Source organism: Culex quinquefasciatus, chromosome 2 (assembly GCF_015732765.1).
Source record: "Culex quinquefasciatus strain JHB chromosome 2, VPISU_Cqui_1.0_pri_paternal, whole genome shotgun sequence".
NCBI lineage: Eukaryota > Metazoa > Arthropoda > Insecta > Diptera > Culicidae > Culex > Culex quinquefasciatus.
In genome coordinates, this window is record NC_051862.1 from 27627950 (window position 1) to 27652744 (window position 24795).

The following is a 24795-nucleotide window of genomic DNA, read 5'->3' on the forward strand; positions in this document are numbered from 1 at the left end:
TTTCTGCAGAAAAAAACTTCGTCGAAATACAATATTTAATACGGCCCCGCAGCTGCTGTTCAGTACACTTTTGAAGAATTTTTATGTTTCACATACCTTATCTACACCATTCGATCACAAAACTTCACCAATTATCAAAATTTCCGCTGAATTCCTCATTATTTCTAATTAAACAAAAAGGCCCATAAACATCATTAAAAACAACAATCAGGTGACAGCGCTTAAGTGCCCTTTTCAGTTCTCTTCGAAATTGCATTTAGAAAGGGCCCATTATGAACAACAGTAGGAAAGTTAAAAGGGCCTAATAGCGAGATTTTTTAAAATTATGAGTTTTATTGCGAAAATCAACATAAATTAAGAAGCATTAAAGCAGAGTTGAGGATAATGATGTGTTTTATCGTATCATGAGTAAAAATACCACCAGTCAAGCTTTCTTTTTAAATAGGAATTGAGACAAGTTGTCCACTTTTTGCCAGCGATTTTCTCGAATCGCGGTTTTTGGTTTTGTGCCCTAATGAAATGTTTGGCTCGAAATGTCAAGTCGAATGTGAAAAACTAACAAAAATATTGGATTTCCTGAAGTGCAGTAAATTTATAACGTTAAATAGTGTTAAACAGTTAAAATTCAAACAAGTTTCACTTTAGAATCAGAACAGTGTCGAACGTCTGTAGCTCAACATAAAATCAACCGGTTAAAATACAAGACTTTTCAGAAAAAAAGTGGAATTTAGTTCTAACACTTGAGCATTGTTTTTGTTTTGTTTAGTAAAAGGTTGGTATGCAGTAGGACAGGCGAGCAATAGCTCCCTTCCCTGTTCATGTACAACAGTTGGGTGTTTTTGAAACCGCCTTGAGTCAGGGGTATTAAAAAACACCCAAAAAGCAAAAACTGAAAATTTGGTTTATTGGACCTTTAAAAAAAAAAAAAAAAACTCCAGAACTTTTAAGTGCCCTAATCTTAAAATAAATGAAATTTTGTTTAAATTTGGAGAAAAACGAAAATAACTGTCGGAGGTCACGGTGGCTCTTACGGCTTTTTGAGAACTCACCGAAGAATTCAAAAATAAAAATAAAATATTAAAATTATTCAAAAGAATGTGAAACAAAAAATAATCTAAGGTTCATAATTTCAACTAATAAATATTTAAAAAATTCTAAAATTTATAGTTTAAAATCGTGATATCCAGGTTTTTAAGTTTTTAAGATGGCGTTCGAATGGTGAACATCCGATATTTCAAAACCACGCAGTAGCACCAACATTAGAAAAAAAATGTGGCGGTCATGCCATTACACACTTTTTTCTTAATGTTGGTAACACATTTCGCTTAAAAATCTGGATACAAAAATTCTTAAATAATAAAACTAAAATATTTAATAAATTAAAAATTCAAGAAAAATAATATTTAAATTAGAAAATGTAAAACCGAAAAAAATCAAAAAATTCTGCAATTTGTAAATTTAATTCAATAATTGTTGTTTATATTAACACAACTTAACAAATGAGCATCAATTGATGATTATTGATTAGGCCGTTTCAAATATTTTTTGAAGTTTATTGAAATTACGAGCCATGGCTTCAAAATTTTAATGAAAAATGTGTTTTAAAATGCATTATACACCTGTCCAGTTGTTTTGCCATCATACGTTTCCAAAATATCTGAGTATTGACTAAAAATGACATAAACTTTGAAAAATATTTGCAACGGCCTTAATTGTAATTATTATTCACTGCCAAATCAATAGAAAAATATTATCATCATCTAAAACTGAAATTTAATTCAATTTAATTGGTGTTTATTAGAATTTAACAGTTCTGGGCCAGGATGTTACATTTGCAATTCAGAGATTTGGAGAACCTTTCAACTGAGATCAATTCAGCCTTTACAGGGAGGGTAAATTGAAATGTAAAAGGTGGAAATTGGATTATTTTTTTTTCTTTTATTTCAAAAATGCGCAGTTGCTTAAAAAATATATTTTTTCAATTTCCTTTTTTTAAATTTGTCCTAACCAGCTAAGGGCCGGTATGCTCTTCAACAGAAAGGGGGTCAAGAAACAGCTTTACGAACGGCAGAACAAAAGAGAGGGAACGTTTTCTTGGGGCTTTTCTTCACCCTCTCTGGCTTGCTTTCGCTACCGCTGCTGCTCATTTGAATTTTTTCTTGACCGGTTTCTTCCGAAGTGCATACCTTACATAAACAAACAAATCAATGCAAAGGTTCCAAGAAAGGTTCAATAACTTTGAGATTTCAACTTTCAATATCGTTACACAGGTACAGCAAGTACTCCCGGCAATGACTAGAACGTGCGTCGTGCAGCAGTGCCGATTACATAGGAGCCGCAACAAAACCACGAGAAGATATTTCGCATTTCCCCCGACCAGTGAGATTATTCACACCAACCGGTTGAATGCCGAACGGCGGGAGAAATGGTTGCAGGCCTTGCGGCTAGAACCGGACTTTACGTGGCGCCACAAGGTCGTTTGTGAGGATCATTTTGTTTCCGGTAATTTTTTACATTCTTTTACATTCTTTGAAAATCGAGAATAATTTTTTGAAATCTACCAAATTGTACAGGAAGGCCGGCAAAAAACACCGACAAAAACAACGTCGACTGGGTGCCTACGCTGAACCTACCAGGCTGTGAGGAGATTAGAGATTCCAGCGACAGTGACGATGAAAAACCCACCAGTTCCGTCAATTTAGAAGCGGCGAGTGCGAGCAGTCAATCAACCGGGCAGAGCGCGCAATTACCAGCCGATGACGAATGGGTTGATCCGAAGGAAACATCTTCCGATTCCGGTGGCAATGTAACGTTTGATAAGGTAAGATTTACTTATTTAGTACTTTAATGGTTTAGTAATTCAATAATTTAATCATTTAATAATTTAATAGTTTAATGATTTTATAATTTAATGTTTTAATAATTTAATATTTTATTAACTATTTTAATAATTTACTTATTTAATAATTTAATAATTGAACGATTTGATAATTTAATAATATAATAATTTAATAATTAAATAATTTAATAATTTAATATTTTAATAATTTAATATTTTAATAATTTAATAATTTAATAATTTCATAATTTAATAATTTAACAATTTAATAATTTAATAATTTATTAATTTAATGACTGAATAATTTAATAATTTATTAATAAATAATTCGATAATTAAACGATTTCATAATTTATTAACTATTTTAATAATTTACATATTTAATAGTTTAATAATTTAATAATTTGATAATTTAATAATTAAATAATTTGATAATTTAATAATTTATTAATTTAATAATTCAACATTTTAATAATTTTATAATTTAATGATTTGATAATTTAATAATTTAATATCTTAATAATTTAATTATTTACAAATTTAATAAGGCCGTTACATATTTTTCAAAGTTTATGTCAGGGGGCAAAAAAAATATTTTTTCGAAAAACTTCAAAATTTTAATGAAAATCAAAGTTTAACCAACTGAAAACCAGTTAAAATGCATTTTCCCGCGTTTATAATCATATTTAGCATGTTTGAACTCCTTTGCAAACATTTTAAATTTTCATGAAATACCAATGTACATTTCCACAAAATAAATTTACGCCTGTAAAAAGCATTTTAAAACACTTTTTTCATCCAAATATTGAAACCTGGGCTTGTAATTTAAATTTTTATATTTTTTTGCCCCCGACTTTAGTCAGAGCCGGAGGACATAAACTTTGAAAAATATTTGCAACGGTCTAATTTAATAATTAAATAATTTAATTATTTACAAATTTAATAATTTAATAATTTCATAATTTCATAATTTCATAATTTCATAATTCCATAATTTCATAATTTCATAATTTCATAATTTCATAATTTAATGATTGAATAATTTAATAACTTAAAAGTTTAATAATTGAATAATTTAATAATTAAATAATTAAATAATTTAATATTTCAATAATTTAATAATGTAATAATTCCCAGGACTGCAAAATCGAGCTCGGCGACACCATCCTGGACGGCACCGACGAGGACCGGTGCGAGTTCTGTCTCAAACTCCCCGAAGAAGAGGATCAAATAGTGGTGCCCTTGACCGGCGAGCCCACCATCCGGGGCACGATCGAGTTCGTACTCGGGGTCAGCGTGGGATCGCCCGTTACGGCCGCAACGCTCAACTGCTGCCTCAGCTGCTGGGGGACGTTCGAGTCGTACTACAACTTCAAAACCAACTGCCTGGCGTCGATGAAAACGCGTCGGAAGATTTTGGCGGATTTGAAGCCGGAGTTGGAAGTGGAACAGCGGCCGTCCGCCGTCTACAGCGGGTCGACCTTCCGGTGCCAGCGTTGCTTCGAGCAGTGCTCGTCGCAGGTGGAACTGGTTGAACACATGACGCGGTACTGCTTCGAGTCGGAGGAAGACGACGACTTGGTGGAGGAGATGGTGAAGAAACCTGAGATGGAGGTAGAGTTTGTGGAACATCCGGCGGACGACGACGATGATGAAGCTGTGAAGGAGGATCGCACGCAAAACCGGATATTCCCGAAGAATTTCATATTTTGCTGCCCGCGATGCAAGAGCGTATTCAATCAGTTGGTCTTGCTGCAAGACCACAAGGAGAAGTGTACCGTTCCGAGGAGGATTGAACAACCGGAAATGGGCGTGCAAAATGAGCAAGGTGTAATCGTGTACGGCTGCAAACTATGCAAGTGCACCTACAACTCGGCCAGGTTGCTGCAGTTTCATATGAACAAACATTATGGTTAGTACTTCCACCTTCTGGAGATATTCGTAGACAACCGCCTCCCTCGTTACAGATACGCCCGAGTGGGTTTGCCGCAAGGGTTGCAACCGGACGTTCTACTTCCCCAGCAACCGCATTCGCCACGAGAAGAATTGCTACGGAAGAAACCGAGTTACGGCACGGCTGCCCGAGCCTGTGGGCAAAAAGCGAAAACGGTGTACGGATGAAAAGCCCCGCAAGAAGAAGTTCGACTATCCGGCCGGCTTTGTCTGGTGCTGTTCGGGCTGCAAGGCGCAGTTTTCCGGACTGGGCGTGCTGAACAAGCACAAGAAAATCTGCGGAACTTGGAACGCCAACAAAGACTTCCCGCCGCGCACCGATGAGGTGTTTGAGCAAGATTCCGCTGGGATGTATCGGTGTTTGCTGTGCACAAATTCCAGCTACAAGACGGCCAGTTTGTACAGTTTCCACATGAATCGGCATTATGGTAAGTTGGATAATATATAATTGGTGTAAGTCCATTCTTAAGCTCTTCCCTAACTCGGACGTAAACCTAAAATGCATATAAATTACGAATCACATGCCTTCCATTTGGTTTGACCAAGTTTTAATATATGTGTTTTGACGTTACGAAGCTTAGATTTCTCTTGAGATTTCTGCTCTAAATCTGCCAACAAGAGGGACTCGTCCAACACAATTTCCTCTTGCGACGCCATTTCGGAGTATGGTCGAACCTGTTCCGGCGTAGGAACCTTTGGCTCCTTCCAGAATGACTTTGTTGTTATGATTTGATTCTCCACCTTCAGCACTGGTACTGAAGCTCTGTTTTCCCGAGCTGATTCACCCTACCGCACAAGGATTGACATAGTTGAATAGTTAGAAGAATATATATTTTCCAAATCCAATCGTAATCTAAGTTACCTACCTGTTTGCCGAAGAATTGAATTTTGCCTAAAAATGTTCTCGAAATCGCTTGACCGGAAGTGGAGAGGGAAAACAGAGGGACAGACCGTCACCCGCAAATATTAACCACTCCGCAAATGGCCATAATAACGGCACCGATTCCTCAAAACCAACTCAAAATTGCACGTCTGAGACTGAGCTCAAACGATAAACAAACTTTGTGACGTCACTGTGTTCGTCACTAACGGTGCACGGAGATAAAAAAAGAAAATTCATGCGAAAACTGACATCTTTTCTTTTTTTCTGCGTGTTCGCATCATACAGCCTTACAAAAACAGCCCTAACTGTCGTACAGTAAACTTGCTCAAATATGACCCAAAAATAATCTGAATCAGTGTTGGGATTCTCGTCATCATTTTTTGAAAACTTTTATTGCAAAACAACTGAACTAGTGTTAAATACATTTTAAAACACTTTTTCCATGCAAATGTTGAAACTGTGGCATGTTATTTTAATATTTAGATTTTTTTGGCCCCCCTCGACTCCAGCCAGAGCCGAGGACAAAAACTTTTAAAAATATTTGCATCGGCCTTAGCTGGTTTAAATATTTTTCTATCTATTATTATTCACATGATATATTTAATTTTTTATCTTCTGAATCATATTTTAAACTTTTTCCAAAGATATAAACATTAGGATGTACATAAGTGATTCTTAGGGTATGTTCCAGATTAGATTAAACCCTTAAATTTATTTTTTAGCTCGGTACAGGCTTCCATAGGTTTCAAGGCATTTTTTAATATAGCAAAAAATAAAAATGGAGAGATCATGTTAAACTTTTTAGTTTTTTAAGTTTTTTCAATCTAAAATTTAAATTTTGAAATTTTTGGTATATTGAAAAATTAAATGATTCTGTTGCCACTCTGCTTAAGCTAGAATTGATTCTAATCACAATTTCACAACATGATGAAATCCACTTAGCAATCTGCTAAAAACTCCGTCTAAAAGCGAAATGTAATTTCAAAAATTAAAAAATAAGAAATCTCAAATAAAACAATTTGAAAATTTCTGAATTTAGGGGAACTATACTGCCGTTCTACGCATAATTGTCCCATGTCAGTTTTGGACGATTTTGACTTTATGACATTTTTAAGTTTAGTTTGATGTGTACTTTAAGAAAAACACATAAAATCTGGTACTTTGTTCGGCAACTCATTAAAAACAACACCAAGTTTGTTTGTCCCATCATTACACTTCTACGCATAATTGTCCCACCAAGTATTTTCATACACGGAATCATTAGTTTTGCTAAGCATTATGTCTTGTTTACCTGTTGTATAGCAAGAGAATCGCAAAAAAGGATGATACACTGCTTACTGGGCAATTAAAATTATTCATTTATTAAATTCTAAATTATTAAATTCTTAAATACCCCCATTTTTGCCATTTTCTTAGTTCGGATCATTTTCGAAGTCATATTTTAGTTTGGAAACATTTAGAGAAGAAAATAATAGAAATTTCGTGTTTCGATTCTCCGGAGTAAATTTTTTGCGAGAATTATCGAGTACAAAATCAATTTTATATTTTATATTTGATGGTTTTAAGTTTTTAAATTTTTGAATTAATTTTTTTTCCTGAATTTGTTTTCAAAGCAACGATATTTAATATGTTACAACAACTGCTAGTAATCTTTCAGAAATGGCGAAAAAGGTTCCACTTGGTGCAGGTGGGATTTGTATCCACAACTGAACAACGGTTCTGATCCAAATGCTTTCTGAGTTATTCTTTTTCGTTTAAAAAAATGAGTTATTATGTTACTTTCTTCTATGTTTCGCGAATTTCTTTTTTATATGGCACGAATTTCGCGGGGATTGGGTTTTGGGTCGGCGCGGATCTACTGATATTACTTCAGCAGGAAAATGTTAGCAGGGAAAATTGTAGTTCTCGTATTGGCCACCAGATGGCGTCATTGAAATCCAATTTCCCTGCTCACTTCACATCGTCAGCAGGGGAAAAAATTGTGAAGACAGCAGGGAAAGTGAAATTTCCCTGCTAACGTAAATAGGATTTTTTTTAAACTATAATTTTTATCGTAAATGCAATCTTTTCAACAATATATTTGCTTTGATGTATTTAAATTAGTTTTTTTTAACGTATTTCAATGACTTCAAATCTGAACAAATATTTTCCCTGCTAACGTATCAGTTACTGAGCAAGAAGAAAATTCATAGTCATGGATCACAAAAATCTGCGTTTTCAAACCAAAATGATAATTTAAGTGTAAAATATTTTCAAATCATTCCTGTTCTTCAAGTGTTCAGCAGTGAATTCTATCATTGGGGCGTGACTTATTATTGTGATGAGCATTTTCCTTGCTAACTTCACAGTTTTTTTGTCACAGTTACCAAGCTTTTGTTTTTTATACAAGCTAAGGTCTATGTAGAACTATTTAAAAAATAAATTAGTAGTTTGTATTTAATTTTACACTAGCTTCTTCTGACATTCTACTAACCCCGAGTAGGCCGCGGGTAATCGGCTCCCCTCCCACTAACATTTACACACAAGATCCTCTGTAATTATTAAGTTAAATGTAATTGTGACGTAAGTAATCAACATTTATATACACATACACTGATACACAATAACGTACCACACCTTATACATAAACACACATTGACAGCTAATAAAGACCACGCTACAGTAATTACAAAAGCCGACTCGGTCCTAACCAGGTCCCAGTACCAAAAAGGATCTAATAAAAATAATTTTATGAAAAAAAAATCTTCTGACATTTAAGTTTATTTCTGGCTCAGTACCTGTTACGTTATTTAGCCGTAAAAATATACATCCGATAATAAAGCTAAACCTCCATTAGCTAAATCAGGCCTGACCAACCCTTTTTGCTCAATTTTTACATTTTTGATCGTCTAATTAACAATTGCCAACATTTTCATGATTTGTTTAATATAATCGATTCTCATGTGACCAGCGAACATAACTTTGATAAAAGTTTGAAAAAATATACATCATTTTTATCTTCATTTTTAAGTCAAAAATCAATCCGGCTCACTGAGATTAAATTGCATTGAAATTATTAATCGCTTGACATTGAAATGTTTTTTTAGAGCAATTTTACAAAAACTATGGAACATTAAGGCCAAAACTCCTAGCGACATCCGTTTGAATTATTTGAAAATCAATAATTTTTTTGCTAAAGTTAAATTCGTGTCTCATAATTGATTCTTTTAACTGAAGTCATGGACAAAATCACCTTGCTTACGCATTCCAGAATTGATTGATTTTTTTTCAAACTGAAGTCCCGAACAAATCAAAAATGTTTTCCCTGCTAACGTAACAATTTACTGGGCCAAGTGTTACTTCAGCAGGGAAAGCTTAGGCCACGCCCCCACAACGTTGTTAGCAGTGAAAAAAAGTGAAGTCAGCAGGGAAAAAAACTGCCTATTATTTTTATTATGTTTTCAAAACATATTGGGCATGATACATTTGTGTGGCTTTCATGTTTTTTCAATTAGATATATTGCTTACAAAATAATATTTTCTTGAAATTGAGAGGAATAGCCTTCAAGAGTATCAAGGCGATATTTACAATGCGGATTCAGTGGCAATGTTATTACTTAACTAATGATAAAATGATTTATGTTAATGTTAAACTACTACCGTAATCTGGGGTGAATCGAGACTACAGTCTGAATAGGGACAGCAGTTTTTAGAGCACTTAAAGCTTTTTAATTTGGAAATGGATGTACACATTTTGTTGGCCTGACTCTGTTATAACCGAATCCAACCAGAAAAATCAAAATATTGTGCTCCAACATGGTTGAAACTGCTGTCCCATTTCGCCCCATGTGTCCCGATTGACCCCAGTTTACGGTATTGGTCGATTTCCCTAAGGTGTTCATATAAGTTCGGGAAAAAATATCAAATGCAATTGAACTCTCAAACTACCGCATATGAGGTGAAAGCTTTGCCACCATACATGGCCCTGTAAAAAAAACATAAATCTGCGTTCTTCACAACTATTTGCCCTGCTGACGACGTTGTGGGTCGTTTGCGGGACGTGGCATACGTTTTCCCTGCTGAAGTAACACTTAACTCAGTAAACTGTTACGTAAGCAGGGAAAACATTTTTGATTTGTCTGGGACTTCGCTTAAAAAAATGATTCTGGGACATCTGTTTTAAAAAAATATAAATTTCGAAAAAAATAGAAATTTAATTGTTTTAAAATAAAATTCTAATACCAAGCGGGTAATGGTAAAGAAATATTTGCAAGGAAATCCAAATTTTTAAGATTTGTCCAACCAGAAAAGATGTGATATTGTTATTTCAAACAAAATATTTATTTGAGTTTACATTACAACCGTACTTTTATGAAAAGGTAGTAAAATGTGCTAGTGTTAAATTAAATAGATACCTACTCATTTATTTTTTAAATAGTTCTACATGACCTTAGCCTGTATAAAAAAAAAAAACAGAAAACTTGGTTACTGTGAAGTTAGCAAGGAAAATGCTCATCACAATAATAAGCCACGCCCCAATGATAGAATTCACTGCTGAAACACTTGAAGAACAGGAATGACTTAAAAATATTTTACACTTAAATTATTATTTTAGTTTGAAAACGCCGATTTTTGTGATCCATGACTATGAATTTTCTTCTTGCTCAGTAACTGATACGTTAGCAGGGAAAATATTTGTTCAGATTCGAAGGCATTGAAATAAGTTAAAAAAAACTAATTTAAATACATCAAAGCAAATATATTGTTAAAAAGATTGCATTTACGATAAAAAATTATAGTTTAAAAAAATCCTATTTACGTTAGCAGGGAAATTTCACTTTCCCTGCTGTCTTCACAATTTTTTTCCCTGCTGACGATGTGAAGTGAGCAAGGAAATTGGATTTCAATGACGCCATCTGGTGGCCAATACGGGAACTAAAATTTTCCCTGCTAACGTTTCCCTGCTCAAGTAACATCAGTGCGGATCTGGCGCGGATTTTTTTTTTCAACTTTTCCGTAACAACCCTGGTAATGACAAAAGTAACTTACTTTTGAAGTAAAAAGTGGTAGAAATTCGCTACATTCAAAGTTGTTCTCTTGTTTTACAAATGAAAACATTCACTGCTAAAGTTTTTGAAAATCTCACTACCAACTGCCATGCAGTGATGTCAACCATCGCGGCGCTCATTTTTGGTTCGCGGAACATTTTTCGTTTGTGGTGCTTTTCAGTTACGGAATTCGACAAAATGGTGTTCGAAGCATTTGTAGAACTCATAAACAGCAACATTTCTTCAGAACATTGTATAGCTGTAAAATTCTTACGCAAAAAGTTACAAGAAGATTTCAAACCTCAGGACCAATGATTCGCGATGCGTTTGGTTTGCCTAACGCATTTTTGGTTGTAACTTTTTTTGTATTCATCAAAAATTAACACTATGTTCAGCAAAGTTGTACGATTTGGTGTGTTCTACAAGTCCTACATACACAACTTTGTCAAATTCCGTAACTGAAAAGCACTACAAACAAAAAATGTGCCGCGAACCAAAAATGAGCGTCGCGATGGTTGACATCACTGCTGCCATGGCAATATAACAGCCACTCAAATTTTTATTACACTCAACCCCCGGTGAGAAAAGGCTATAAAATCACTCGAAAAATGAACTTATTAATTTGAACTCGTAGGCCCACCTTCACGTATACATATCGACTCAGAATCATGTTCTGAGAAAATGTCTGTGTGGATGTGTGTAGTTGGGTGGACAAAAAATTGTCACTGTCTAACATGGGCGGGCCAATCAATTCACATGTCCTTGTACTGTCTTTTAATGTCTTATAATAAAATCATAACCTACAGTTGCTCAAACTAACAAAAACTATGATTTATTTTGAAACTAAAATTTCGTGACGTTGCAACGCAACGAAAAACCCTGTTTTCAAAAACAGTGCGTTAACAGAGCAGAGTTAATGGTGAAACATGAATTGGGTCAGGATTGAGAAAAAGTCACGCGTTGCAACGTCACGCTACATATTCCCCTCTCAAAAATAAAATATTCGCTTAAAATAATGTTTCAACATTGTTTCTTATAGGAAATTTAATGTACTTTCCGAATCTGTAATAACATATGCACCTTTTCAATGTATTTTTTTAGTTACAGCCGAAATACTGAAAAAAGAAAAGTCAAAGCGTTGCAACGTCACGGCGGAATGTGTCTAAAATGTCTGTAACAAAAATCTGGGTGCAAAAGCTCTGGTTGATGTGCACCGTTAATTGTAAAATTTTAGTGCCTCGTTTTTTTTTAAGTTTTTGGTTTTCAATGCTTTTGATTTTTATTTTGTCTTGATTTTTTTTATAATTTGAAATAACCTTCATATCGAGAATTTCTCGTCCCTCAGCCCGTAGCCGTAATTTGTCGATGGTTGATTAAGAAATTACTATCGAATGATCTCAGTCTACTACTATCGACAAATTACGATCGAGTGCACTTTAAATTTTGCTGAAGACATCAAATCGATAAGAAAATATCTTTCCCCTTTTCCAGATGAGCGCAAATTCGAATGCCGCGTGCGGGAGGGATGCTCCCGGGCGTTCTTCAACCCCGCGTTGCGCAACATTCACGAGAAAGACTGCCAGAAGGATTGCGGCTATGTTTGCACCATTTGCGGCGAGATGCTAAAGTCCCGCGACACTCTGCGCCGGCACATGGAAGCACACGGCCAACGGAAGTGGGAGTGCATGATCTGCGGGAAGAAGTTCAAAACCCGAAACTGCTTCAAGGGCCACTGGGCGCGGCACTGGTCGGGCGCGGACCCGGTGGCCAGCGCCGAGTCCAACCTTGCCAACGTGGAAAATCTTCCGCGGAACATCATCTGTGAGCTGTGCCAAACTGGGCTGCCGTCGCACGGAATCTACGCCCGCCATCGGAGGTACTGCAACCAGCCGGAATCACCTCCGCCGGAGAACCGACTGCAGTGCCCGGAATGTCCGAAGAGTTTCGTCTCGCAGGAACGCTTCCAGGAGCATCGGAACAGACACGCGGGTATTCGGGCCGTTCCCTGTCGGTCCGAGGGTTGTACGGCAAAGTTCTACAGCGTTCACACCCGGAACACGCACGAGATAAACTGCGGCAAGCAGTGGGTCTGCAGCGAGTGTGGACTCGTGTTTCAGCAGAAGAACTCGCTGTCCCAGCACATGGAGACGCACGGGGATAATCCGCCGACGTGTGAGATTTGCAACAAGCGGTTCAGTAGCAAGTATGGAGGATCTCTAGCTAGATTAATTTACGCACCAAGAGGTTAACTTTGTCTACTCTTCTCCACAGGACGGCTCTCGGAGTTCACGCCGTCACGCATACGAAGGAAAAAAACTACGCATGTCCCATTTGTGATCGGAGATTTACGCAGAACTCGTCGGTTAAAACTCATCTGAAAACGCACTCGGATGAGGAGAAGCAGGGGCTCGATCCGAATGTGCATGTCTTTCTGGCTCAGGAAGGGTAGAGTGGTTTTGTTAATTATTGTAGAATTTGTTGTTTACTCTCAGAGAAAAAATCAACTTGGGCGACATTCTTTAAAAAAATGTGAAATTAATCCAAAACTGAATAAAAAAATAATTCATCAATAACAAAATTCTCCAAGGTAATGTTTCAATGTAAGCAGGAATCGAATGTGTGCTAATCCTTAGTTTCAAATTCGATCTGTTTAAAAAAATAACCGAGAAATACCCTAAAACGATTTCAAACTTATTACATTTATGCTGCTGTCCAATAATTTTTTTTTATAAATTCTAGAAGCTTAGGTTTTTTTTATATATATTTAAGTTTTAGAATTTTAAACTCTTTTTTTATTATTTGTGAAATTCAGATGTTTTTTTGTATTTTATATTTTTTTCAGATTCTTAGCATTTTAAATGTTGATATTTTTGATCCTAAATATTTTTGAATTTCTAAATCTATGAATTTAATTTTATTTTATTTGAATATTTGTACTCTTATTTGTTATATTTTTAAATATTCATATTTAAGAATTTCTTAATGTTTAAAAATAGAATTTAAATTAAATATTTGTATTTTCGAATTTCTAAATGTCTGAATTCAAAAAAATCTGAAAGCGCAATTTTGTGTTTATTATTTTAACCCTTCTAACGCCCATGGTTACTCCAGAGCTCCACAACCTTTTTTCTTCAAAATTAAATTTCTCTGCAACCATGCATTTTTTCAACATGGTTTAACCGTTAGTTTATATAGAATGTTAACTTCAATCCATCCACATTAACGACCCCCGGGTCTTTTGTGGTCTCTATTGCAAGTTTCTGCTCGAACCTAGGAGTCCGAAGGCTTGAATGGGGAGAGCTCCCAAACCTCTTTCTACTCCAAGGAACCTTCAACCCCAGTGTTTGAACTGACGACCTTTGGATTGCGAGTCCAACCGCCGCCAGCGATTCCACCGGAGTAGGCTTGGTTTGGTGTGTTGTTTGTACTTATGGCATGGAGATGACTCCTACACCTGGAATGACTTAACGGCCTAACAACCAAGGCCGGGACCGACATTTTACTTCCTCATCCGATGGAAGGTTGCAGCAGATGGGAATCGAACCCAGAATCATCCGCTTACAAAGCGAACAGCGTAACCATTCGGCCACGCACTGCCAATGTTAACTTATGACCATTAAAATTTCATCCAATTTGGATTATCCAGTTATGAGTAATGGTGAAAAAAGTAAGGGGGAAGGGGTTCAGTATGTAAATTTTTGTTTTTTTTTTGGAATATTTGTATTTTAAAATATCACATTTTTATTAATTTCTAAAGTTCTAAATTATTTAATTTCTTGAGTTTTTTTTTTGCGTTTTTTAAGAAGTTTTGAGTTCCTTCCGAGCTCCGTACTAGCCCTGATGAGAGAACGAAAAGCTCAGCATTGAGAACGATCAATGTTTGGGATAATTGCATTTTCGAATTTAAACTCTTATAATTGTTTTCAAATTAGGTTTTAGAATTTTAAAATCTTTTTTTTTATTTTGAAATATGTAAAATTTAGATTTTTTGTATTTTTTATTTTATTATTTTTTCTGATTCTTAGCATTTTAAATGTCAATATTTTTAATTCTATTTTTTTTTAATTTCTAAATCTTTGAATTTAGTTTTATTTTATTTTTTATAGTTTTGAATCTTCATATTTTTAATTTCTTAATTTTTAAAACATAGAATTTGCATTTTCTTCTTTATGTGTATTATTGAATTTTTAAATTTCTGAATTCAAAAAGTTCTGAGAGTTCAATTTTTTGTATATTATTTTAAGTTTGTAAATCTTGTTTTGGATTTTAGAATTTCATAATTCTTTGAAATTTCTTATGTTCTAAATAATTTTTTTTTCAATTTCTTGAGCTTTTTTTTGCGTTTTTGCCTTCCTCACTGAGGTAAGGCTATAATCCTGCTCTAAAAATGAACTTTTTATTAAAAGCTCGAAGACCCACCTTCATGTATACATATCGACTCAGAATCGAAAACTGAACAAATGTCTGTGTGTGTCTATGTGTGTGTATGTGTGTGTGTACGACACATACATACATACGACCAAAATTCTCACTGAGTTTTCTCAGCAGTGGCTGAACCGATTTTGACCAAACCAGTTGCAATCGACTTGGTATAGGGTCCCATACATCGCTATTGAATTGTTTGAAGTTTCGATAACTAGTTCAAAAGTTATGTATAAAAATGTGTTTTCACATACAGTATGTCAAAAAAGTATTTACACCCCTTGGGCACTATGCACATTTTGTGATGAAACATGTAGAAAATTTAAAGTTTGACAGGAACCTAGTACTACGTTTTGTTCAGAAACCATGCCAAACATTTTGCTACAAAAGCTCATGAAAGATGATTTCTATAAAAGTTATATAACAAATACTATTCCGAAAATAAAGGTGCAAAAAGTTTGTACCTTTCGAAAAATTAACATAAATAATATTATTTGCTGACAAATCACCATTAATCCAGTCCCAATTCCAAATAGGCATCTTGACTGATTAAAAATAATTTGGATTGAATATAAAGTTTACTAACTACTTAGTATAAAAGTTTATATAACTCTGAAATTCTATATAAAACTTATCTAAACTCAATTTGCAAACTTTTAATTCAACTAAATGTCAATATATTGCCATAGAATTGCTAAATAAACATTTTGGAGTGGGTATAACACCGTTTTGGGGTATTTGTATCGATAGAATAGATTTTTCGTTGAATTTCGTACCAACCGGAATTACGCCGTCGGAAAATCCGCCGGCATCTGAACCGGTCCACAATTCACAAGTCAACCTATGTGGCATCAGAAAGGGCATAAAATTTCCGATCTTTTGATACCCATACATCCAGGTTTTCTATAAAACCCACGTTTTTAAATACCTAAGCAAAAACGTTGTTATCGTTTCGTTTGAGCAACCTGCCAAAAATGTATGGAATTTCGTAATTTTTGTTCTCGTGGATCAAACTTACTTTTTGCTCAGGTATTTAAAAACGTAGGTTTTAAAGAAAACCTAGATGTATGGGTATCAAAAGATCGGAAATTTTATGCCCTTTCCGATTCCACATAGGTTGACTTGTGAATCGTGGACCGGTTCGGATGCCGGCGGATTTTCCTACGACGTAATTCCGGGTTGGTACGAAATTCCAACGAAAAATCTATTCTATCGATACAAATACCCCCAAAACGGTGTTATACCTACTCCAAAATGTTTATTTAGCATTTCTATGGTAATATATTGACATTTAGTTGAATTAAAAGTTTGCAAAATTGACTTTAGATAAGTTTTATATAGAATTTCCAGAGTTATATAAACTTTTATACTAAGTAGTTAGTAAACTTTATATTCAATCCAAATTATTTTTTTAATCAGTCAAGGATGCCTATTTGGAGTTGGGAGACTGGATTTATAGTGATTTGTCCACAAATAACATTATTTATGTTAATTTTTCGAAAGGTGTACAAACTTTTTTTGCACCTTTTTTATTTTCGGAATAGTATTTGTTATATAACTTTTTATAGAAATCATCTTTTCATGAGCTTTTTGTAGCAAAATGTTTTGCATGAGTTTCTGAACAAAACGTAGTACTAGGTTCCTGTTAAACTTTAAATTTTCTACATGTTTCATCACAAAATGTGCATAGTGCCCAAGGGGTGTAAATACTTTTTTTACATACTGTATATCCGGATCTCATTTATATGCATGTAAACGATGTCCGGATCCATCATCCGACCCATCATTGGTTAGGTAATCGAAAAACCTTTCCAAAAAGTCCACAACATTGAAGATCTGGCAACCCTGTCTCGAGTTATGACCACTTAAGTGATATTTATGTACTTTTTTGAAGCCGGATCTCACTTAAATGTATGTAAACGATGTCCGGATCCATCATCCAACCCATCGTTGGTTTGGTAATCAAGGTAATCAAGACCTTTCCAACGAGTCCACAACGTTGATTATCTGGCAACCCTGCCTCGAGTTATGACCACTTAAGTTATATCTGTGTGCTTATTTTTCTGAATCTTAAAAAATAGCTGAAATATGTGTCTTAACCACTAATATTACCCATTGTTGGTAAAAAGTGAGGAAGGCATCAACCACATAGGTAGATTAGGTTATTTTTTTAAAGAAGTTTTGCATTCCTTCCGAGCTCTGTACTAGCCCTTATGAGAGAACGAAAAGCTCAGCGTTGAGAACGATCTTCAATTTTTTTTTTTCAATTTTTGGATAATTGCATTTTAGAATTTTTAAAACTTATAATTTAAAATTTTCTTGAATATTTGTATATTTATATTTCAAAAGTTAATATTTTCATTTGTATTTTAGAATTTCTTATTTTTTAATTTCTTGAGTACACTCATCCCTCATATTCGGAACAGTTTACAGATCGGCCAATGTTCAAAAAATCATAACAAATCGATAATTGAACATAATTATTTGCTTTTACCTTCATGTGAAAGCTTTTCTTACGATCTTTCGATTGATGTATAGACCGGCTGTACATTTTTACGATTTATATCAAGTTTTCGAAGAAAAACATTGACCATTGAAAACCACAAATTCGGAACACTTTTTTCTTACGATGTAAACAAACTTTTTTTTCTCTCCAGGTGTACATTTTTTTTTTGCAAAATAATGACTTTGCACTCTGAAACCAATAGAACTCATGGTTAGTGATGTTTTATGAATGGTCTGATAACTTTTTTGTGAAAATATCAGTTAAATTCAGGTGTTCCACAATTGTGGGAGACACAATAACATCCCACAATCATGGAACGGGCAATTTGGAGGCAGTATCTTGCTGCTCTGGATAAAATAGTCTTGAAATGCAGTTTTGTTTGAAAAGTATTACTTTTACTGGTGAAATAGCAAAAGAATGTCCAAATAAAGGCCTTAAAAATAGCAGGGTCGGCAGAAAAGTTGCATTTTGCATTCTATTGAAAAATTACCACAAAAGTGTTCCGAATTTGTGGGTGTTCCGAATATGTGGGATGACTGTATCTGGACCGTTTTTGCGTTCCTCGCTGAGGAAAGGGTATAAAATCACTAGAAAATTGAACTTTTTAAATACTGTGGGGATGTGTGTAGACATGATTTTGATTCACATGAATTTCTGAACATTGACTAAACGGATTTTGTTCGGGTTTGTTGCGTTAGGTCCTGTTTGAGGTCCCAGAAGTTTATATTGAAAATTATAAAATTTAATGAAATCCTGCAAAAGTTCTGCTTTTACAATTTTTTTACGAATACAAAAAATAGTAAAAAATGCAAAAGATCCGGCTGATGACGTAGGCCGCAGTGCTTTTTTAGATGATTCTTTAAATTTCCAATAGCACTAAGCTCGTTTGCCTATGATCTAATGGCAGCAACGTTAGTAACGCTTGCGCAATTCAATACAAACAGAAAGCATTTTCAAAAGATGTTTTGAGGAAGGCACCAATCACTGAGGTGGTTCGTTTTTATATGGAGTTTTGCGCTCCTTCCGAGAGAACGAAAGACTCAGCGGTGAGCGAGGCGGTGAGAGCTCGTGATCAAGAAAAAGAGGAGAGATAGAAAGTTCAAAATTTCAAAAATCAAAGAATTCAAAAATTCTCAGATTTCTACATTAAATCCAAATTCAAAAAAATTAAAGATCAACTCGAAAATTTAAAAAAAAAGTACTAAATAGCGGAAAAACAAGACAAGAAATCAAATTTTAAAAATTCGAATAAATAAAATTTAAATATGTTTTTGTGTTTGAAAAATATATATTCAATTTATTGAAAGATTTTTTGAAATTTTCAATTTAGAGGCCGCTCCGCTATGCGAACTAGTTACAGAGCAGCACACCGGTTTTATGAAAGAAAATAAAAATAAAGAAAAATATGCCCTTTGCACATCAATCTATTTAACTGATATCACATGATTGAGGTGACATTACCAAAATGAAACTTTCAGTTTAGTCACGTTTTTGTTCCACTGTCGCATGAACCGGAAGTGGTTTCTTCGGCGGTAACGATACTGCTGTCCTTATTCCTGAAAGAAATGTTAAGTATTGGTGTTAAATTAATACAAAAAAGCTTTTAAAGTAACTATTTTTACCTGTCCTTGTGATACTGCCGCAGGTGCCGCTTCATCGACGAAGCGACTCGCACCTTCTTGTGGCAAATCGTGCAGCGCAGCTCCGGATCTTTGAGGACCTCCTTTTCGTGCTTGTTGCGCCTGGCATCGCTGGTGAACGTGGCGATGCAGTTGTTTAGCCGGCAGCGGAACGGTTTCGAGTCTGGAAGTTTTACACAAATAAGTTTGAAAAATGATTTCAAGCTGATAATTTCATGCACTCACTATTGTGCCAGTTGATGTGGTTCTGCAGGAGAGGCGGTCGCGGAAAAGAGGCCGGACACAGTTTGCACCGGAAGCGTGGCTTATCGACCTTTTTGCACTGTGGCCGATGGATGCTCAGGCCGGCCTTGCTGGCGAAGGTTCGCGGGCACGAGCCGCACGGATATCGCACCTGTGTGACCGTTCCCGACGGCATGACCTTGGGCGTCTGCTCGGGCTGCTTTGGCGGCCGTGCTGGAGCATCTTTGGCGACGACTCGGATTACGGTTTGGGCGGCACCACCGGGCACCTCGAAGGCGCGCAATTCTTCCTGCTTGCGCAGAGCCACCAGACAGGACCGCTTGAAGCCGGCGAACAGCTCGAACATGTGCCAGCAGTGGGCACAGCACCGTGGTGGGGTTTGGCCCAGGTCGGTTGCGAGGACAAATTCGATTTTCTTCTCCAGCGAAAACTGGCCGCTCGCGTCGAAGTGGACACTTGTTTCGGGCTGGAGCAGTTGAAAGCAGAAATCGCACCGTTCGTAGGGTGGAGGTTTTTTGTGGCGTGTCGAAGGTTCCGAGGGTTTCTGTAGGATGGTCGAGGATGATCGTTCCAGAAAGAACGGTTCTGGTTCTGGTTTGATGTCCGTTTCTACGTACACGAACATGCTGTTTTCTGAACTGAGTTCTGAGTCTTGTAGGGTCAACGCCCCTTGGGATGCTGGATCAGGGTTGAGATTTTCACTCATTTTCACCTAAAATTTATATTGAAATTGTTTCACTTTAATTTTACAACGGCCTCAATCACGTTCCTTCGAATTTTTGAACAGCTCACGAAATTGTTTTGTTTATCGGAGCTAATTCAAAACAATACACGATAAGTTAATTTAAGTCTTTAAATGGGTAATTCTTCCGTTTTGCGCGCAAATACGTTTACTACCTTTTCAACGTGTAAAGTGTTGAATTGTTCCTCCCCTTCTTTCGGTAACGTGTACCCACTCAACTGTCAAATCGCGCTTTTCTCTCCGTGCCTCAATCACAAAACGCGTGCTGCTGTTTTCAAATCGCCGTGGTTGTAAACATTAGTCCCCCTCGTGGTAGTCGGTCGTGTGTCGTGCGCCGCGGTCTACACTTACTACTCCGCTCCGAATTCGGATCCCCCCGGAAGAACCATGGGCCGCAAGATAAACTTCGAGGAGCGTCCGAAAAAGGGTCCCGGCCGGAAGGCCCGCAAGCAGAAGGATCCCGTCTTTGACAAGAACCTGCTGAAAGGTTTGTTGTTTTGAGCGCAGTAGGCAGCGACGACATAACCTTCAATTTCGACGTCGGTTTTTTTTAGGCACGGAAGACGATCCCGAGGGCAAGAAGCTGTCCCACCGGCAAAAGGTGCGCGCCAAGAAGCGCAACGAGCTGAAGGCGCAGAAGCAGGAGCAGAACAAACAGGCCAAGGAGAAGAAGGGCAAACAGCGGCAGCAGAAGAAGGAGAAGGCCCAGAAGCGAAAGTATGAAAGTGACGAGGAGGAGGAGGAAGATGAGGGACGTGGTTCGCCGCAGGTAGAGCCGGAGCAGTTGCCGATGAACGTGCAGAAGGCGCAGCAAAAGTATGCGAAGCTGGCGAAGGCGAAGCCGGTGCCGCAGCAGGTTGAGGAGGACAGTGAGGAGGAGGAGGAGAGTGATGACGAGCCGGAGCAGGGACGGAAGCGGGATATCTTGGCCAGCGATGATAGCGAGGATGAGGAGGAGGACGATGACGATAGTGATGCCGAGCCGGAGGCCAAGGTTGGCAAGTTGAAGGGGTTCATGGAGGATTCGGATGACGATTCTGGGGAGGAGGATGAGGAAGAGGACGATGATGACGAGGATGCACTTCCGATTGAACGGGCAGGGAAAAAGCTTCGGAAGAAGCAGAGTGAGGACGAGCGATTGGCTCGGGAGGAGTTGGAAGAGCAGATGGCCAACAAGGCACCGTTTGAATTCCCGGATGAGAACGAGCAGGTGACCAACATTCAGGACGTCCACATGCGCATCAAAGAGGTCATCGGAGTGCTTTCGGATTTCTCCGTCAATCGGGACAAGAACCGATCCCGGTCGGAGTACATGGAGCTGCTGCAGAAGGATCTTTGTCTGTATTACAGCTACAACGAGTTCTTCATGCAACTGTTGATCAAGCTGTTTTCACCGAACGAATTGCTTGAGTTCCTGGAAGCTTCGGAGGTACAGCGACCGTTGACAATCCGTACCAACAGCTTGAAAACCCGTCGGCGCGATCTGGCCCAGGCTCTGATCAATCGTGGCGTCAATCTGGACCCCATCGGAAAGTGGTCCAAGGAAGGTCTGGTCGTGTACTCTTCCCAGGTTCCGCTCGGCGCCACTCCGGAGTACCTGGCCGGACATTACATGATCCAGGGCGCGTCCAGTATGCTCCCCGTCATGGCCCTCGCCCCAGAGGAAAACGAACGCATCCTGGACATGTGCGCTGCCCCGGGAGGTAAAAGCTCGCACATTGCCGCGTTGATGCGCAACACCGGAGTCCTGTTTGCCAACGACGTCAACAAGGACCGTCTGCAAGCCGTGGTCGGCAACTTCCACCGTCTCGGCATTCAGAACGCCATCGTCACCAGCGAGGACGGAACCAAGTACCGCGACATCATGACCGGCTTCGATCGCGTCCTGCTCGACGCCCCGTGCACCGGCTCCGGCGTCATCTCCAAGGACCCGTCCGTCAAAACCACCAAAACCGAAATCGACATCCAGCGCTGCTACAACCTCCAGCGCAAACTCCTTTTAACGGCCATCGACTGCCTCAGCGCCAACTCGGAAACCGGCGGCTACCTCGTCTACTCGACCTGCTCGATCCTCCCCCAGGAAAACGAATGGGTCATCGACTACGCACTGCGAAAACGCAACGTCAAACTGGTCCCGACCGGGCTCGACTTTGGTGCCGAAGGCCTCGTCAACTTCTGCGGCCAAAAGTACCACCCCTCGATGAAGCTGACCCGCCGCTTCTACCCGCACACCTTCAACATGGACGGATTCTTCGTCGCCAAGCTGCAAAAGTTCTCCGACGCCATCCCCAAGACCCAGCCGGACGAGGACGAGGAAGCCGAAGAAGAAGACGAAAAGGAATCCGGCATCGAAGACCTTGGCAGCGACGAAGCGACGGAACAGCCACTTCCGAAGAAGATCGACAAACGCGACTGGTACTACAAGGACATCATCGAAAAGCGGAAAAAGGCACGCGAAGATCCGAACCACGTCGTCAAGGTGTTTGAGAAACCCGTCAAGAAGGAAAAGAAACCCAAGGAAGAGCCGGAAATCGTAACGCCGGAGCAGAGCCCAGCCCCAGCGAAAACGCAAAGTTCCAAAAAGAAGAAGAAACAGCTTGAAGAGGTGGCAACGCCGGTCTCGACACCCCTGAAAGCGCAGACCTCAACCAAGAAAAAGAAGGTGGTTGAGGAGGTGAAGACGCCGCAGGTCGCGAGTCCACCCGCGGCAAAGAGCCAGAGTTCGATGAAGAAGAAGAAGCTGAAGGTGGACGTGGAGGAGGTTGTTACGCCGAAGGCGAGTCCCGTGACGCCCAAGGTTAAGAGCTCGGCCAAGAAGAAGAAGCTCAAGGTTGAGGGTTGAAGGCGGATTGGGTGACCGTTGTGGTGTTAAACTATTCTACCGAGGACATGTTTGTATCATGATGGAAATGATAGAAAATCATGTTATAAACCATATTTGTGAACAACTTTCACAGTATAATGTTTAATAAAGATTGCTTTTAGTTGAGCCGAACTGAATGAAAATTCATTTTGCCTTCGAAAATCAGAAACACGCACAATGCCACGTTTTGAAATATTTCGACGGTAACATTTCAAAAGGCATCATGTACATTTTGACACTTTCTGGGTTATTGTATATTTTGAAAGTACTTCTAATAAGCTACCTCTCCACCAAAAATGAGCAAAAGTTACTTCAGTAAAGTCTGTTTAATCATGATTTTTAATAAAGTAACATAAACAAAATCTCTGCCATCAGCAATCCCTGTTTATATAGCCCTATCAACCTGTCAAACAAAAGGCTACATAAACCTCGTGACGAAAAAAAGCAACATGAAAAAAACGCCATGTACATTCGGCGAAGAAAAACGAATCATAACAAAGCGCCCCCCTCAGTGTGACAGCAGGGTGATATCAACGTTGGTGATTTCAAAAGAAGTTATGTTTGTTTTTCTCAAATAAAATTACGAAAATAATGTTTTATTGAATATGGATGATCAAGTATCAATAAAAGCAACGTTTTTCATCGTTTCTTATCATTAGAACATCTTATTTTGCTTTTATATTAAAATGGGAATTGAAAATGGATGCTCAACATTCAAATGCGTTTTTCTCAAAATGCATGGTTTGTACATGATGCTTCTTGAAATGTTGGCGTCGATTTAAATAATTCACAGAAAAGTCAAGGCCAAACGCTTCCCTAACACGGACGTGAACTTTAAGTAGGTAGAACGAATACGCTTGTGAACTTTAATTTTCTAGAATATACGTAGATAATTTTGCAAAAGTTTCTCAAACACAGAATCATTTTCCAATTTAAGTTTTTAGCGAGTTTTTAAGGTTCTTGTTTACGGAAAATAACATATTTTTTAAGTTTAGGGCTTATCATTTAAATATAATCCAAGCGCGGTTTAAATCTTTCTTTAAGTAATCTCCTGCTGGGAACTTTCAGACATAACACAATTAATCTTGGTGACTGTTTTTTCTGCAAAACGGTTTTTTTTTATTCTCAAGTAGGGCATATGGCTGCATCCACATCACTCCGGATATTACGGCGTGATCTGTGTTGATGATATGGTACATCTCCAAAACGTCCAGGGCAGCTGAGCGGCGATGTTGATCCAGGAACTGCGTGGACAGCGACAAAAGCATCAGCGGAAAAGATGAGCAGTTGAAGATAGTAATTTGTCACGACAGGACCACGAAGATTTTTTTTTTTGAAAATATTTGAAAGTGAAACGAGTGTTGTAAAAATTACTGGAAAATGCAGAACCATTAATTAATTTCAACTATAAATAACTCTATTTAGATTAATAGCGGTATAAATGTAGGAATATCAACAACAAAATACAAAATTACGTGAATATCAATATCATGAATATGTTTGTGAAAGTAGATAGGTACTTGAAGTTCACATCCGTGTTTGAGAAGCGCAAATTTAGCATAGAGCTTATGTGTTTTGTTTGCGGCCCAAATTTTTCGAAATGGCACCAGTATTTTCGAGTGAGACGCTAATACTCAATGTAAGCTGTGATATTATTCTCAAAGTACTCACAAACCT

At 37.7% G+C, this 24795-nt stretch overlaps 3 protein-coding genes across 4 annotated transcripts; 2 read left to right on the plus strand and 1 right to left on the minus strand.

Moving 5' to 3' along the window:
• The first annotated feature begins 541 nt into the window (after positions 1 to 541).
• On the plus strand, positions 542 to 13280 carry LOC6043099 (zinc finger protein 84). 2 transcript variants are annotated; one of them, XM_001855797.2, is made up of 7 exons: positions 542 to 772; positions 2271 to 2502; positions 2574 to 2821; positions 3977 to 4751; positions 4807 to 5220; positions 12194 to 12905; positions 12974 to 13280. In XM_001855797.2, exons 2-7 carry the CDS (start codon positions 2292 to 2294, stop codon positions 13149 to 13151), a joined length of 2538 nt encoding a protein of 845 aa, XP_001855843.2. In that variant the 5' UTR covers positions 542 to 772; positions 2271 to 2291; the 3' UTR covers positions 13152 to 13280. The 2 variants fall into 2 exon arrangements, with proteins under 2 accessions (XP_001855843.2, XP_038111877.1); XM_038255949.1 differs by having other exon boundaries at positions 542 to 691.
• Positions 13281 to 18898: 5618 nt separating this feature from the next.
• On the minus strand, positions 18899 to 20340 carry LOC6043100 (zinc finger protein 69). The gene is made up of 3 exons (XM_001855803.2): positions 19496 to 20340; positions 19253 to 19433; positions 18899 to 19186 (listed from the first exon to the last, which is right to left on the minus strand). Exons 1-3 carry the CDS (start codon positions 20217 to 20219, stop codon positions 19114 to 19116), a joined length of 978 nt encoding a protein of 325 aa, XP_001855849.2. The 5' UTR covers positions 20220 to 20340; the 3' UTR covers positions 18899 to 19113.
• Positions 20341 to 20521: 181 nt separating this feature from the next.
• On the plus strand, positions 20522 to 23250 carry LOC6043104 (25S rRNA (cytosine-C(5))-methyltransferase nop2). The gene is made up of 2 exons (XM_001855808.2): positions 20522 to 20742; positions 20810 to 23250. Exons 1-2 carry the CDS (start codon positions 20643 to 20645, stop codon positions 23095 to 23097), a joined length of 2388 nt encoding a protein of 795 aa, XP_001855854.2. The 5' UTR covers positions 20522 to 20642; the 3' UTR covers positions 23098 to 23250.
• Positions 23251 to 24795: the final 1545 nt, after the last annotated feature.

Coding starts and splice junctions, on each gene's coding strand:
- LOC6043100 (XM_001855803.2), bottom strand. CDS start 20,219: ATGAGTGAAAATCTCAACCCTGATCCAGCATCCCAAGGGGCGTTGACC. Junction 19,434..19,495: donor CCACATCAACTGGCACAATA/GTGAGTGCATGA, acceptor TAAAACTTCCAG/ACTCGAAACCGTTCCGCTGC. Junction 19,187..19,252: donor CGGCAGTATCACAAGGACAG/GTAAAAATAGTT, acceptor CATTTCTTTCAG/GAATAAGGACAGCAGTATCG.
- LOC6043104 (XM_001855808.2), top strand. CDS start 20,643: ATGGGCCGCAAGATAAACTTCGAGGAGCGTCCGAAAAAGGGTCCCGGC. Junction 20,743..20,809: donor TGACAAGAACCTGCTGAAAG/GTTTGTTGTTTT, acceptor GGTTTTTTTTAG/GCACGGAAGACGATCCCGAG.
- LOC6043099 (XM_001855797.2), top strand. CDS start 2,292: ATGACTAGAACGTGCGTCGTGCAGCAGTGCCGATTACATAGGAGCCGC. Junction 2,503..2,573: donor TGAGGATCATTTTGTTTCCG/GTAATTTTTTAC, acceptor CAAATTGTACAG/GAAGGCCGGCAAAAAACACC. Junction 5,221..12,193: donor CCACATGAATCGGCATTATG/GTAAGTTGGATA, acceptor CCCCTTTTCCAG/ATGAGCGCAAATTCGAATGC.